The sequence below is a fragment of the Macrotis lagotis genome, chromosome 1, assembly GCF_037893015.1.
Source record: "Macrotis lagotis isolate mMagLag1 chromosome 1, bilby.v1.9.chrom.fasta, whole genome shotgun sequence".
NCBI lineage: Eukaryota > Metazoa > Chordata > Mammalia > Peramelemorphia > Peramelidae > Macrotis > Macrotis lagotis.
Window position 1 is genome coordinate 326,953,027 of NC_133658.1, and position 15,918 is coordinate 326,968,944.

Sequence of the window (15,918 nt, forward strand, 5' to 3'; positions counted from 1 at the left end):
CATGGTCAATGGAAAGGAGATACTTCACCAGAGGTGGACATTTGTACCACTTTTATAAGTTATATTTTTCTGGTGAGAGCCCCACTAGAGGCTTAAGATGAACTAGCACCAACTTATATTGCTGAAGATAGTCCTGCCTCCTTTTTCTTTTTAGCTCTAGTGTTTGACTTTTCCTGCCTTAAGGGAACAAGGTTAATTCCCTGAATTATTTGGGTCAGTAGTAGATGGATCCTTGCCTCAGCCCTCCCCACCCTCCTCCAGTCTTAAGGAATCACAAAATATAACAGAGCTGGAAAAGATCTTAGCATGCTAAATACAGAGCAAAAAAACTGAGGTCAAAGAATACTTGAACTTGGAGGTCATTTATTTGGTCCCCTTTAGATTTTACAGATAGGAAGGAAGGAAAAACAGTTCTGGTCTCAGATCTTGAATGCATTATAAGTACTGTATTATTTACATAACTTAATAATATCTTAAATTGATTGAGATGTGCCAGGCAGGGTGGTGCTAATGGTTAAAATGTTCCCTTTCTAAGGTCCCATCCCCATTCCCAGGCCCCAGTCATGAGAACTCCCCTCCCTCTGCACCACCCCAATCCAACACTAAGAAGTAATAGGGTAGGTTCCTCTGGGGATTTCGAGTAAGAGAGCACAAGTAAAAGAGGGTGATTTCAGGGGCACAAGTATTTAGCAGAGGGCTGAAGAATGGCAAGTCACTTAACCTTTCTGAGCCTCAGTTTCCCCTTCTTTCAAACTGGAGCAGGGCAAGTGCTGCCTTCTAAGGTCTTTGCAAGCTCTGCCATTCTGAGTTCTAATATTCTAAATCCTAAGGTTTCACTTAACTCTGACATTCTGTGTTCTAAGGTTCCTTCCAGCCCTGACATTCTATGTTCTCGAGTCCTTCCAAGTCTTGACAACCTAGGATTCTAAAAGCAAAACGATGAAGGGAGCGGGTGTGAGCCAGGAGGTCCCCTCCCCAGGCTCCCTAGGGCTTACCTTGCTGTTGGCCCTCACTGTGGCTGCGTAAAGCAGCAGGGCCAGCCAGAGCAGTCCGCGTTGGGCCATGGCTCGGGCTGGACCGGCTGGACAGGCGGACAGACCGCAGGGCTGGTCTCAGCCGCACTTGAGTCCGCGAAGCTCCCGCCGCTCTTCTGCACGCCCCGCCCTCGCCTGCCGGGCTTGTGTAGGGGCTGGGCCAGGGTGGAGCTGGAGTAGCCGACCCCACCTCCCTCCTAGCCTCACCCCTGGGACCTGGGGGTGGGCCCGGGCCCCGCCCCGCCTATCCCTCGGGCCGCCAACCTTCGGCCCTGGGCCTTTCCCACCCGCTGACTGGTGTGTTAGAATCTAGGACTCCCTTTCCCCAACTGCACGTGTTTGTTTAAAAAAAAAAAAGTGTATTGCAAGCATTTCATTTGGAGAATTTCATAGTATTTCGGAGATAACCCAAGCATAGGGGCTGGGGTGGCATAACGGGATTAGGAAAGGTCTTTTCATTTCTCCAGCTTTCCCCTACCTCTCTCTCTATCTCTTATTCGCCTTCCCCGGCTCCCGCATCCCAGCTATTCAACCTAACTCTCCTCTCCTGTTTGTCTTCTTTGTCTAATCTCTCCTGGCATCTCCATCTTCTCCCGTCCCCCACCCCCCCTCCAGATCTGTAACCTCTGTGCCTTTCCTCTCAGTCTTCTTTGTCTCAGCTATCTTATTCTCGCTTTCTTTGTAGTCCGTTTTTCTCTGCCTCCTTTAGTCCCAGGGCAGAGTTTCTGCAGCCGGACTACAAGTCCACGTTTTCTGGTGGAACCAACGACTGGCACGAGCCTCTACTGCTGGATTCTTTAGCTCACGGTTTCCCACACTTTCAAACGTGCTCTACATAACCATTTGGGATTTTCTGGACAAAGCTACTAAAGTGGGTTGCCATTTCCTTCTCCAGCTCGGTTTACGAATGAGGAAACTGAGGCAAATAGAATTAAGTCATTTGCCCAGGATCACACTAAATGACTGGAGAAGCTCTGGCACTCTAACCACTGCCTCGCCTAGCTGCCCGAATTTCCCATTCTATTTTATTTTGTATTGGGTTTTTTTTTTGTCTTTTGCAAGGCAAATGGGGTTAAGTGGCTTGCCCAAGGCCACACAGTTAGGTAATTATTAAGTGTCTGAGACCTGATGAACCCAGGTACTTCTGACTCCAGGGCCGGTGCTTTATCCACTGCGCCACCTAGCCGCCCCTGAATTTCCAATTCTAGAACCACTCAATCTTCATTTGTTCTTTCTGCACTCAGAATGTTCCAAAGGAAGGAAGCAGGTAAGCTCCTAGAGGGCAGGGGCGGTTACTTTGTCGTCCTTAGACTCTCAGTCCCAGACATTGAGTCTTGCTGCCGATGGTTACTGTAGCAATTACATAGTAAACTGTGTGCTCCGTAGGGTGGTACTCAGCAGGTGGACCAGGAGGCAGAGGATGTAGATTAGAATCTATTTACAACTGTGTCACCTTGGGCAATACTTTTCTCTTTCTATAAAATAGAGGTTAAGGATTTTGCACCGGGCTGTCGTGGTGCAAGTGATCATAAAAGGTGATCCATAGCGCAGGATAGAGTACCCACAGGGGAGTCAGAAGGACCTGAGTTCAAACACCTAATAATCACAAAAAAAAAATTGATTTTTTTCCTTTATTTTCTTAGAGAAAGCAGAAAAAAAATAAAGATAGAATTACGATAGAAAATGGCAGAGGTCATCAAAAATTTTCTCAATGCCCTCAAGGAATTTCCTCCTTTCTTCTTTCCTCTTACTCTGTCCTTCAACACCCTCCCCTATCTATTCACACACTAACAGGTCCTCAGGAGAATATAAGGATTCCTTTTAAAATAAAAAATGTGGAAATTGCAACCACCCCTCCCCCCATACATTCGAAGTAATAGTTCTATTAACATCCATTGACAAAAAAATTAGTATAAATTTGGAAGCACTTTAAATAAGTTGATATTTTTTAAATCACAGCAGCATTTGAATTCAATTAAAAACTAATTCTGTGTAAGATAGTTTATACAGTCTGCAGAGGGTATACTTGCTTTTTTAAAAAAATTATTTAAGGCAATGGGATTAAGTGACTTGCCCAAGGTCACACAGCTAGGTAATTATTCCACCTAGCTGCTCATATGCTTGCTTATTGTATTGAATCATGCTACAGTAGAGTTGAATAAAAATAAAAAAGGTCAATGGTTGACAGACATGAATTTCAGGACCCCTTGCAATGACTCTGAGACCCTCTCCTCTAAATGAGGAGGTCCTTGGCCTGATGGCTGGGAATGACTAATGTAGTCCTATCTGAACCAGATAGAGTGGCGATGGATGGAGTGTTGAACTTAAAGTCTGGATTTTCTTTCAGATACTTAGAAATTGTGTAAGTAATTCAACCTCCTGGAGCTCAGTTTCTTCACCTGCATTATGAAATTAATATTAGGGTTGTTGCTATGATCAGATGAAATAATCTAAATAAATTGTGTAAAAATTCAAGGCCTATACATATATCAGATTTTATTTTTATTTAGATAGGGAAAAATCAGGAATTGATCATTTTATGTCTCTCTGAAACTCAGTTTCCTCTGTTGATGAAATCATGTATCATTGAGAAGTATGGAACACACATGCATGAAAGGAATCATGGCATATTGATTGGATCTGATCTCAGATTCAGGAACATCTGAATATGAGTCCCTCCTTTGCCATATACTGGTGTGTGATTTGGTCATGGAACTTCTTAGGGCCTCAGACAACTTTCTAAAATTATAAATTGCAGAATAGGTGTAGACCTGTATTGATACATGAAATTTCCTCAAAAAGAATTCTTTACACTAATTAGATCACAGGTCAGGTACTCTTTCCACTCCAATTAATTAATTAATTGAATAGAGTTTTAACCTGGATGCTTTTTATCCTGGAAGTGTTCAGAGTTCAGTGGCAATGGGAGATCTTAGAGGAGATCATCATAGAGAGGGAGGCCAAAGGGATATTCCTGAATGAAAGCTGAGGATAAAGTTGTGGGGCTGGTTTAGCATTCTCTCTGAATGGTGGCCTACAGTACAGTTAACTGCAGGTTCCTAAATCCTGTCATTGCAGTCTTACTGCAGGTTCTTTCCAAGTTTAACTCAGCTCCCGCCTGCCCCCTGGTGTTTTTCTGGTTAATTAATCAGAAATCACAGGGTGCCAAGAAAATAAGAATCACAGTAAATTGTTGCAAGCTTTGAGATCAACTCTGTAGGCATGAATTTACCCATTTTATGAAAACTGAGGTCCAAGAAAACTATCTTGACTAAGATTACATAGTAAGTGAAAGAGTTATGACTAGCACCTAGGTTTTCTTATTTGCTTATTATATTGAATCACACTATTTTATTCTACCAATACTCTCTTTAAACCAAGAGTCCCAAAAGCTAAACCAAGAGTCAAAATTGCCTCTTCTGCCCCCCCAGATCACCTAAACACCACATTCCCTATAGAAGCAGAATTACAAGTCTCCCAGAAGTCAGTACAAGTTGTATGACAAATGTGAATAGGCTGAAATATATTTCCAACAAAAATGTAAATGGAAAAAGTGATGTAAGCTATCTTCAGTTTATTTTAACATGAATTTACCAAACACCTAATATTTCCTGATACTGTGCTGGACTTATTAAGACAAATAACTTATTAAGGCAAGTAACTTCACTGTCTTCAACAGTCTTTTACACTTTAATGAGGAGAAGAGACATGCATTCAAAACACAGACAAACAAATACCATATAATTTGAGGAGGTGAAAGAACAATTAGATGATTCAATATTCAATCAATCAACAACCATTTATTAAATACCTACTATATATCAGGCATGATAGATAATGAATAAAACAATCACTGATCTCAAAGAGTTTGCATTCTGTCTGAGGATCTAACATGTAGATATGTAAATATATACTTTTAAAACAAAATAAATACAGGATAATTTGGGGGAAGGAAAGAAAGGGATGTGAGGAGAGCTGAGAGCCCTCAGGAAGGATTTCTCAGAGAAGTGTCTCTAGAGCCAGACTTTGAAGGGAAGGCATTCTAGACCTGAAGAATAGCCTGGGAAAAAGGGAAGAGACCAGAGATAACATCTTATGTGTGTAAGAAGATCTATTTGACTGTTTAATGGTGAAAGGGAGAAATATGAAACAAGCCTGGAAAGGGAGGTGAGAGCAAGACTGGGAAAGATCTTAAACTCCATCCCAGAAGTTGTATATATCATAGTGACAATAGAGATTCACTGGAGCTTCTCAAATAGGGAAGTGACATAGTCACTTCTGTAGCTTTAGGAAGACTATTTGAAGAATGGATTAAAGAAAATGAATTAAAAGAGAGTCCAAATATGAGAATGGAAAACCAATTTAGGAATCTACTGCACTATTACTGGGGAAGTGAGAGGTATTGAAGGGATAGAGTGGACAAGATTTGGTAGCTGATTGGATATGGGGGATGAGGAAAGGAGTCAAGAATGAAGTCTAGGTTGTTAACTTGACCACCCAAGCTATCAGGAAATATGGCATTATCTTCAATTGGGAACTTTGAAGGAGGGAAAGCTTAAGGAAAATGAAAATGAGTTCTATCTTTAATATATTTTAATGTTTTTGTGATTCTGAACCTGACAAATATCAGCAAATATAAGCTGAATATGAGCAATAGGAGAGCAAAAATAGAAAGAGTATTGTATATGAAGCCACAAATCTCCATTACATACAACTTGGGATTTTTAAAGTATGTAATGCATTCTTCAGAATAGTTCCAAAGCTATCCCTCTTATCTTTGCTTGCTCTGTTAAACATCCTTTTGTTCTGTGACTTAATTATTTTCATAACTATAGGTTTGTTTTGTTGTTGTTGTTGTTGTTGTTGTTTTTTGGTGAGGCAATGGGGTTAAGAAACTTGCCCAAGGATACACAGCTAGTAAGTATCAAGTATCTGAAGGTGGATTTGAACTCAGGTCCTCTTGACTCCAAGGCCAGTGCTCTTTTCACTTCACTAACTGCCCCTCATAGGATCTTTCTAAAAAAATTTTTAGAACAGAAAAAAAGAGGATTGCATTTGAAATTGTGAATCTCTAATATATAATGCTTGTTTTTCTTTCAAAATATATAACAAATTCAACATGTAACTTTTGTTTTACCTCTTTGAAAAACTTTTAAGATACTATGTTCAATGAGTTCTACTTTTGGTATGGTATGTTCAAGATAACTCAGGGATGGGAGTTTACAAGATATGAGTGTCAATAATGTAAGAAGGCAAGGGATTTGAGGTTAGAAGTATAACTGAATTATTTAACCTCTGATCAAGTTTTTTTTAAACTAATGATGACTCATCAAAGAAGAGGTGTCACAAAAATCAGTCAACAAGCATTTATTAAGTATCTACATGTGCCAGACACTATTAAGTGACAGGTATGCCAACAACAACAAATCTCTGTTCTCAAGGAGATAATTTGAAAATAACTGTGAACAAACACAATATATCCAAGATAAATTGAAAATAATTTGCAAAGGAAAGGCATAACAATAAAATGAATTGGAAAAGACTTCTTGTAGGAGGGGATTTTTAGCTAGGACTCTGCCAAGAGACAGAGCTGAGGCATATAAGACAGTCAGTGAAAATGCCTAGAGTTGGTAGAAGCAGTCTCATGTTTGAGGAATAGCAAGGAGGTCTGTGTCACAGGATCACAGAATATGTTGGGGGTAAGTAAAGTGTAAGAAGACTAGAAAGGTGGGACAGAACCAGGTTATGAAAGACTTTGAATGCCAAATAGAGGATTTTATATTTTATCCTGAGATAATAGGGAGACACTAGGGTTTATTGAATTTTGGGATGACCTGATTAGATCTGTTTATTAGGAAGATTAATTTGACAGCTGAGTGGAGGATTGGATTGGAGTGGGGAGACCAACTAAAAGCCTGTATCAGGGTGATGGTAGTGTCAAAGGAAGTAAGGGGGCATATATGAAAGATGCTGAGAAAGTAGCCTCAGCAGGATTTGGCAACTTGCATATGGGAGGTGAGAGAGAGTGAAGAGTTGTCGATGACGTCTGGGTTTTGAGCATGTATACCTTCAACAGTGATAGGGGAGTTAGGAAGGTGGGAAGGATTTAGAAGAAATGATAAGATATCTAGACACACACAGAGAGAGGTGGGGTGAGGAAGAGGTGAGAGGGAGAGTGAGAAGAAGAGGGAGAGGGAGAAGCATTTTTATAGTGAGAACAAGGAATAATAGCTTAATAACCCTCCTCCCATTCTTAGCCATAGTCCTTGAAAAGGCTCTCTATACTTGTGCCTCCACTTCCTCATTCAGGAATCAACAAACATTAAGTCTTTCTTCTCACTCACTCCTCACCTTTTGGCAATCTGAAGTGGCTTCTGACCTCTTCACTCAACTGAAACTTCTTCCTTCAAAGTTACTGTGGTCTCTTAATTGCTAAATTTGTGGTCTTTTCTCAATCTGCAGCTTTTTTGATCTATCTGCTGCATCTGATATGGTTGATCACCTTTTCCTGACTGAACTCTCTGTAGGTTTTTGTTATTCAGCTTTCTCCAGATTCTCCTACTTATCTGACCCTTCCTTCTTAATTACCTTCTCAGGTCATCATTCTTATCATTCTCCCTAATCAAGCCTGTTTCCCAAGGTTCTGTCCTAGTTCCTTTTCTCTTCTCCTGCTATACTTTCTCTTGGAACGTCCTCAGCTCCCATGGATTTACTATCATCTTTATATAAATGAGAGAGACCTGTATGCATAACACACATGTATAATGTGTGCATGCATACACATTTAGAAGTGCGTGTGTATGCACACCCTGCATGGACATTTTATGCTGTACACACATAACATGGGTATGTGACACAAATGATGCCTTGTGATGTAATAAATATCCTATGTATTATGTAATAATGTATATACACATGATATTGTATAGATAATATCTAACTATACATTTATATATACACATACCACATATATTTAGAGATGTATATATATACAATATACCACATGTGTATGATATATAGTATACATATATAGAGATGTAACATGTATATGTGTGTGTGTATATATATATATATATATATATATATATATATATATATATGCCCACAAAGAAATGTAGTTATAGACACACACAAACCAGAGACTAGCCCCAGGCTCTCCTCTTGAGCTTCCATCTCTCATCACCAAATACCTATTGGTTATTTCAAACTGGTCATTCCAGATGTATCTCACACTCCTAAATTGAACTCTTTATCTTTTCCCCTCCTAAAAAATTTCAAAAAATGCAAACCCTCTTTTCTTCTAAACATTGCTATTCCTGACAAAGATGCCACCATCTGTCTAGTTTCTTGGGTTTTTAACCTGGGCATTATCCAACTCCTCATTCTTTCTCACTTCATGTATCCCTCCAGTTGCCAAATTTTGCCATTTCTACTTCCTCGACATGTTTTGCATCCAACTCCTTCTCCCACAAATGCTGATTCCATCTCTGTTTAATATCTCAACACCTCTTGCCTAGATTATTATAATAGTCTCTGAATTGGGCTTCCTGTCTCAAGTCTAACCATTACAGTTAACCTGATACATTGATTAGCCCCAACCTATCTTTCCAATCTCATTGTATATTACTCTTTCTCTTGCACTTTGTGATAAACTAAGTTGACCTCATTGTTTTGTTCTTATGATACTCCATGTCCTGGATTCTGTGGCTTTGTTCCTTACCCATATGTTGAATGGATTTCTTCCTTACCTCCATCTCCTAAAATCCCTTTCTTCCTTTAAGGTACAGGTTAAACATCTATATGAAGCTTTTCAAGATCTTCCCCAATTGCTAGTGTTCTTCCTCCCAAATTACTTTGTATTTATCTACCTTATATTTATGTCTACATATACACATGCACATAGACATACACATGCACATAGACACACATATGCACATTATATTTATATTGTATACATGTATGTATTTGGCTGTTGTCCTTCCTCTTAGAAGGAAAGTTCCTTGGGATTTGGGTTTGTTTCATTCTTTATACTTGTATCACCATTGCCTGGCATACGGTAATTGCTTATTAAATGCTTGTTGATTGATAAACCACAAAGGCTAGATGATCCATCCATATTCTCAAGGAACTCACACACTAAATGGGTGAAGAAAATGTATAGGAGAGTTCTGTGGCAGAGTGGACAGCAAGCCTCAGGGCTCCTTAGGGTGCATCCAAGATGACAGTATCCAAGGATCTAAAGGACACATTGTGAGGGCAAATGATAAGACTCAGAGGACCTTAGGACCAAGGGGTAAGGCAAATGGCAAGGCTTAGTTGTCTTCTGTCTAACCAGCCTTCCATATTATAGTTGTACCTCTTAGTTTCTCTGAGTGAAATGAACAGTCAAATCCATTCTGCAGGATGGATGTATAAAAAAGCCTGGCTTACCACCATTGTGAAATGATGAGTTTAATTTGAGACTCAACTTTTTGTCTATTTGTACAGTCTATCTCAGATTGAAAAACTTTTGGCTAAATTACATAGTTTATCCTTTTATCAGCATGTCATAATCTGTTCCATAAATATTCTTCATCTATTTGGTTTTTTTTCTATGTAGATGATCAGACCAAACCCTTTTGAGTGAATACAGATCTCTTCCAGGAAGCTTTACAAAATTCTGAGATTTGATGCAATCAGAAAGATGTTATCTACTAAAAGAGAATCTGGAGCACATTAGCATCCACAGGGGATTCCTATTCAAATTTAATTCTGCACTAAATTTCCAGTGGTAGATATCTTCATCAAGCTTTACTTTTGCATGCTCTGTTCTATGTTGTACCTAATGTCTATGATCATTTAACAAAGTGATCTCTGCTGTTATATCTTTAAAAGAATCTTGAATTATTGTGATGCATGGATATGAGAAATCTTACTAGGAGTCATTTTTTTCATAATCAACAAATTGTAAGCAAGTAAAATGAGACCTTATATTATCTATATTTTCAGTCTATTGTATGAAAGTAAAGGTGTGGGCCAATGTCCAATCACTTAAAAAATTCTATTTTCATACCAATATATTTATCCAAGATTCTCTTAATACTTGTAAAAATGATGTTCTTAAAACATTTTTTTTACTTAGATGGAAAAGTAGAAACTAGATCAGTAGATGTGGTTGTTTTTATTAATAAAGATTGAGACTCCCTCCTCCCTACCCCATTCCTTTGTCAATCTGTATTACTTGACACTTTCTGTATCATGACATCCAGGACTATAACATTGGCATCTAAGTATTAGTGATTGTACTACTCTTTTTTTTTTAAGATTTTGCAAGGCAATGGGGTTAAGTGGCTTGCCCAAGGCCACACAGCTAGGTAATTATTAAGTGTCTGAGGTCGGATTTGAACCCAGGTACTCCTGACTCCAAGGCTGGTGCTCTATCCACTGTGCCACCTAGCCGCCCTGTCATCGTACTATTCTTACAATGAAAATATCTTTCCTTTGTTTCTTCTGTTTGTTGTCCTTCCACTTTTATCCTTAAATGCCAATATAATGATTTTGCTTAATTGAGTCTCGATAAATTTTCTTTAAGCTGGTCTTATCTTTCACTTGAGCTAACGCTGCTCATAATCTCTTGTTCTTCTTTGTAAAAATTTACAAATGAATTTATTTTATTAACTGGTATTGCCTTTGTCCACTATTTTCTGCTGTTTATTAAGTTAAGTGTCTGCTGACTAAGGCAAATTTAGACTCTTTTTAGATATGTTGTTATTGCGATTGATTTGTATTAATTAAACTTCCTATATGACCCTGGGCAAGACACATCACCTTGTTTGCCTCAGTTTTCTCATCTATAAAATTAACTGGAGAAGGAAATGGAAAACAACTCCAGTATCTTTGCCAAGAAAACTCTAAAAGGGGTCACAAAGAGTTGGACACAACTGAAAGGACTAAACAACAACAATAACAACAGCAACAAAATTCTTGTAATAGGTGTTATAATTTTTCATTTTCAATGATTTGTTTAAATAGGGCAGAATTGAGTTCTTCCAAATACATCTTTTTCTCATTCTTTTAGCTTGTTTGATCTTTATACTAACAAGTAAGTGGTTTGACTATATGAAGACAGCTGATCAAGAGATGGATCATCTTAATAGTGAATCTTTTCCTATTTGTTAAAATTTGTTAACATTCATTCTTGTGATGTTATTTGATATATTTGCTTGATGAGTCCAGAGCCTACTTATTTATTTTTATGACTTAAGACTGTATTATTTTCCAAACGTATTTCATAATTTGCAAGGTCTTAGCAAGTAGTAATGGCCTTGTATATCCATTTATTTCTCTCTTATAAGTTTACTTAATTTTACAAAGGCTCATACTGTCCCAAAGTTATTTCTTGTAGTTTGGAATAAATAACTGTAGAATTGGTGAGATTTTTAACATTAAGCAATGTAATACATGTGAATTTCAATGGCTAATATTAGTATAAAAGCTATTCTTGATTATGTTTGGGTAGTTAAGCAGTGCAGTGGAATAGAGCACTGGCTTTGGAGTCAGGAAGATGAGAGTTTGAATCTGACCTCATCCACTTAACTCAGATTCAGTGCCATCTCCAGTTGTTCTGATCCATATTTGGCCACTGGACCCTGAATGACTCTGGAGGAAAAAGTGAGACTGGGGATCCCCAATATCCAATTCATGTGCTTGTTATGGCATCACCTCCTTGATGTTATAGCCTTCTTTGAAAATTAAGGACAAGTATTATTTTTATAGGCTTAAAATTTAAAAATTTTTATGTAACAATACTACATCAAGATTTGTAGCACTTTGAGTAACCATACACTAAATGGTAATACACTTAAATATAGGCTACTTTAAAACCATTTTGAAATCATGATAAACTTTTAAAAATATTTTATTTTTCCCAATTACATGTAAAGACAATTTTTAACATCAATTTAAAAATTTTTTGAGTTCCATATTCTCTTTATCCCTTCTTTCTCTCCCCTTCTCCCTCCAAATCTGTAAGCAATACAATAAACTTTTAAAAGCATTCAGAAATCCTTGTTTTGGGCAGCTAGGTGGTGCAGTGGATAGAGAGCACCGGCCCTGGAGTCAGGAGTACCTGGGTTTAAATCTGGCCTCAGACACTTAATAATTGCCTAGCTGTGTGGCCTTGGGCAAGCCACTTAACCCCATTTGCCTTACAAAAACCTAAAAAAAGTAATAATAAATAATTGCCTAACTGTGTGACCTTTGACAAGTCACTTAACCTCATAGCCTTAAATAAAGAAAAAAAATTTAAAAAACGAAATCTTTCCTTCGACCAATTGTCTAATTATTAAGCAAAATGCAAGGAGTCATTTAGTTAAAATTTTAAATGTTCTTATATCCTCTATGTTTTAAAACAAACAAAAAAGTATATAAAGCTTTTTGACTTCCATAGCTGACGATTTCAAATCAGTAACAGAATCTTCATATTCCAATGATTTGACCAGTATACATTACTCTTGAAAATGTAAAATTCATTCAGTGCTTGTTCTATAATTTTACTGATTCTTTTTTTTTTTTAGGTTTTTACAAGGCAAATGGGGTTAAGTGGCTTGCCCACGGCCACACAGCTAGGCAATTATTAAGTGTCTGAGACCGGATTTGAACCCAGGTACTCCTGACTCCAGGGCCGGTGCTCTTTATCCACTGCACCACCTAGCCACCCCAATTTTACTTATTCTTAAAGAAAGAATTCATAATATAAAAATATGAGGCTTCTTTGTTTTCTATGGACCTTTGGACTCTCTCATTCACCATTCCTGACCTAGGCTTTCTATTTCATTTTTCACATCTTTTCACCTTTGCAGTTCCTAGTATTAAGGGTGTGCAGATTTAATTTGCAAGGTCTTAGCAAGTTCTTCATCCTCTGCAACTGATTATATATAATAGCATTTTCACAGCCTTCTTTTTGAAAATACTTATGAACACTGATTACAAGGTGACCAATGGACTAGTCACACTCCCAGCTTTCTATCATTCACTTTATCTCCCTGAAGTATTTACAGGGTAAGCATCTGTCCATGAGCTTTGTATCTTTCCCAAATTGATGGGAGAAATAGGCACTTAATACATGCTTGTTGAATTCACTTAATTGAATTTAGAGGATCATCCTTTACCAGATGTTGCCCTGTAAGGGTAACCTGATCCCTTCAAATCTACCCATCACTCTCTCTGGCAATGTTGATAGAGGATGTGAGAGTGATCATGTGAAACTAGAAAACCTGAGGGTTTCCTTTCCTTTATAGTTAAAGACCACCTTGGGAGGGCAGCTTTTTATGCAGAGGAGCTCTAAACCCTGAAGAAGTTGGAAAAAAAATAAAAATTTAATCTAATTTAATTTTAATTTATTTAATTAAAAATTTACTTAAGAAGAATTAGTATCTTTCAGGAGCTTCCAGTCTTTTGAAGGTAGGAATGAGGAGGGAAGCAAAGAAGTATGTAATTATGATATATATATATATATATATATATATATATAATGCAAGTACATTAATAGAATTTAGAACATAGTATTGGAATGTAGAATGTCACAATTGGAAGAGACATTAGAGATCACCTGGCTCCATTGCAGCATTTTATAAATAAAAAAAACTGTAACCCAGATCATCACCCGTTGCCTGGATTTCTAAAACAGTGCCTTAAATGACCTCCCTGCCTTAATCTTGGTCCATTTTCAATTCAGACTTTACTCAGCTGCTGAAGCATGTGTTACCTTGGTCAAGTTCCAACTTCTGTAATCCTCCTAATAAACAGGTTACTTTATTGTTCAAAATAATCACTGGTTCTCTATTACTCGTAAGATAAAATGCAAACTCTTTAAGTTGACACTTAAAGCAGTTAGTTGACAGAGTGGATAGTGTTGTATTTGCAGTTAAGACTTAGTTCTGAAATCACATCCTGGTCAGATACTTATTGTTCCATCCTGGGCAAGTTATTTAACCTCTTTCAACTTCAGTTTCCTCAATTATAGAGTGGTGATAATATAATATAATAATACCTTACAATGTTGCTGTGGGGATCAAAGGATATAACATATGTAAAATAGTTTAAAATGACATATCAAAACTAGTCATTATTGTTATGACCCTTCATAATCTACCTCCTCATCACAAGATCCCCAAATACCATTAATGGGTTCATGGGCCATCTATCTCCTAACAGAATCTTTTTCTGATACCCTTAGTTGTGAGTTCTCTCTCCTTCCTTGTTCTCCTTTACAAAGTATCCCATTTTTTACTGCATCATTTGCATGATATACACTTCCAATAGAATATAGGTTTCTTAAGAACAATAAATCTCCACCCTCCCATCTTACATCCCTAGAATTTGGCAATACTTAGTAATTGCATTTATCATAGTTTCTACACATGACAGGCATTTAATAAATATTCTTTTAGATTGGAACTTATTTACCTTTCTAGTCTTATTTGGTGTAATGCATTCTAAACTCCAACCAAACTGGACAGATAACCATTTTTCAAATTTAATAAGTCATTCTCCATTGACTGGGATGTATTTTCTCCTCACCTCTCTCTTTCAGAATTCTCTTTGAGAGCATCATCTCTGGTGAAGCTTTCCTTGTTTTCTTGAACTGAAAGTTTTATCTTCCTAGGATTTTGCTCAGCATTTGTCTGTATCTCTATCACATCATGTTCTACTCCCACCATTCTTGTGTGTGTTCAAATCCAATATTCTGTCAGTTCCCCCCTTCTCCCCCTCCCCATATCTGAAATATGTTTCAGGACTGTAAAGTTCAAAGTTTTTTTTCAATCACTGTATTCCCAATACCTAGCACCCTGACTTAAATATAGTAGCTAGTAAGAGCAATGGATTTTGGTTGAATTGAATTGAATTGCCCCGGATCATCTGGTATCAGATTTATTATAGAATTTATTATTGATGGAATTTATTCATCAAATATTTATTTAGTACTTGCTAAGTTCAGAACCTAATGTGGAGAGTTGGGGGAGAGGGGGAACAGGCAAGGACAGGATACTAGAATTGGAGAGCTTAAAAATTCAATTTTTGCAAGAGTCTGGTGAGAGATTTGGTGTATGAGAAGGTGCTGAAGGAGGAATAAAGAACAATGATTGATTGTCTTTTCCTGACTGTTTTGCCTATTATACTAGGACTAACTCAGGACCTGTCTGTAATCAGACAGCCCTTGCTCTATATATTTCTCGGAAGGGTTTTGAGTTTGAGCCCTGGGCTTCAATCCACTAGCACTGGAAGTGGGTGCATGCCATCTCTTGGCCAAAGATGGCTCAGCAGCTAGAAAAACAATTTTTCAGTCATGGTCCTACTCTTTTCTACCCCATTTGGGATTTTCTTGTCAAAGATACTGGAAGGGTTTGCCATTTCCTTCTCTCTCTTTTTTTAAACATGAGGAAAATGAGGCAAATAGGATTAAGTGATTTGTCCAGAATCACACAGCTTGCTAAGTATCTGAGGCTAGATTCAAGTTAATTTGGCCTGCTGCTCTAAATGCTGCATCCACCCAGAATAACAATTAGGATACAAAAGTAGAGTTGGCTCCAGGTAGATAATTTCAAATAGAAACCAAGAGTCAGATATTCCATAGCTCGATTCTTGCTCATATGAAGATTGGACTTCCTTTTCTCCTGATGTTGATTCCAATCCCTAGGTCCTGTTATACTTGTATAGTCTTTGGAAAATCACTATTCACCTCTTTGAGCCTCAGTTGCCCTAACTGAAAAGATTAGGGTTGTATTCCTTGGTCACTAAGGTTCTTCATGTAGGTATGGAAAGGGAAGTTAGCATAGGGTAATGTGATATACAGCTGCTTTTATTTTTTGGCAAGACAATGGAGTTATGTGACTTGCCCAAGGTC

General features: G+C 37.7%; 1 protein-coding gene across 1 annotated transcript in view; it reads right to left on the bottom strand.

Moving 5' to 3' along the window:
• Positions 1-1,162, bottom strand: part of OLFML2A (olfactomedin like 2A) — a 45,752-nt gene extending 44,590 nt beyond the window's left edge. The window contains exon 1 of the mRNA XM_074211596.1: positions 996-1,162. Coding sequence (XP_074067697.1) covers positions 996-1,064 — 69 coding nt within the window. The 5' untranslated portion in view covers positions 1,065-1,162. The remainder of the gene's footprint in view (positions 1-995) is intronic.
• Between the last annotated feature and the right edge of the window lie 14,756 nt (positions 1,163-15,918).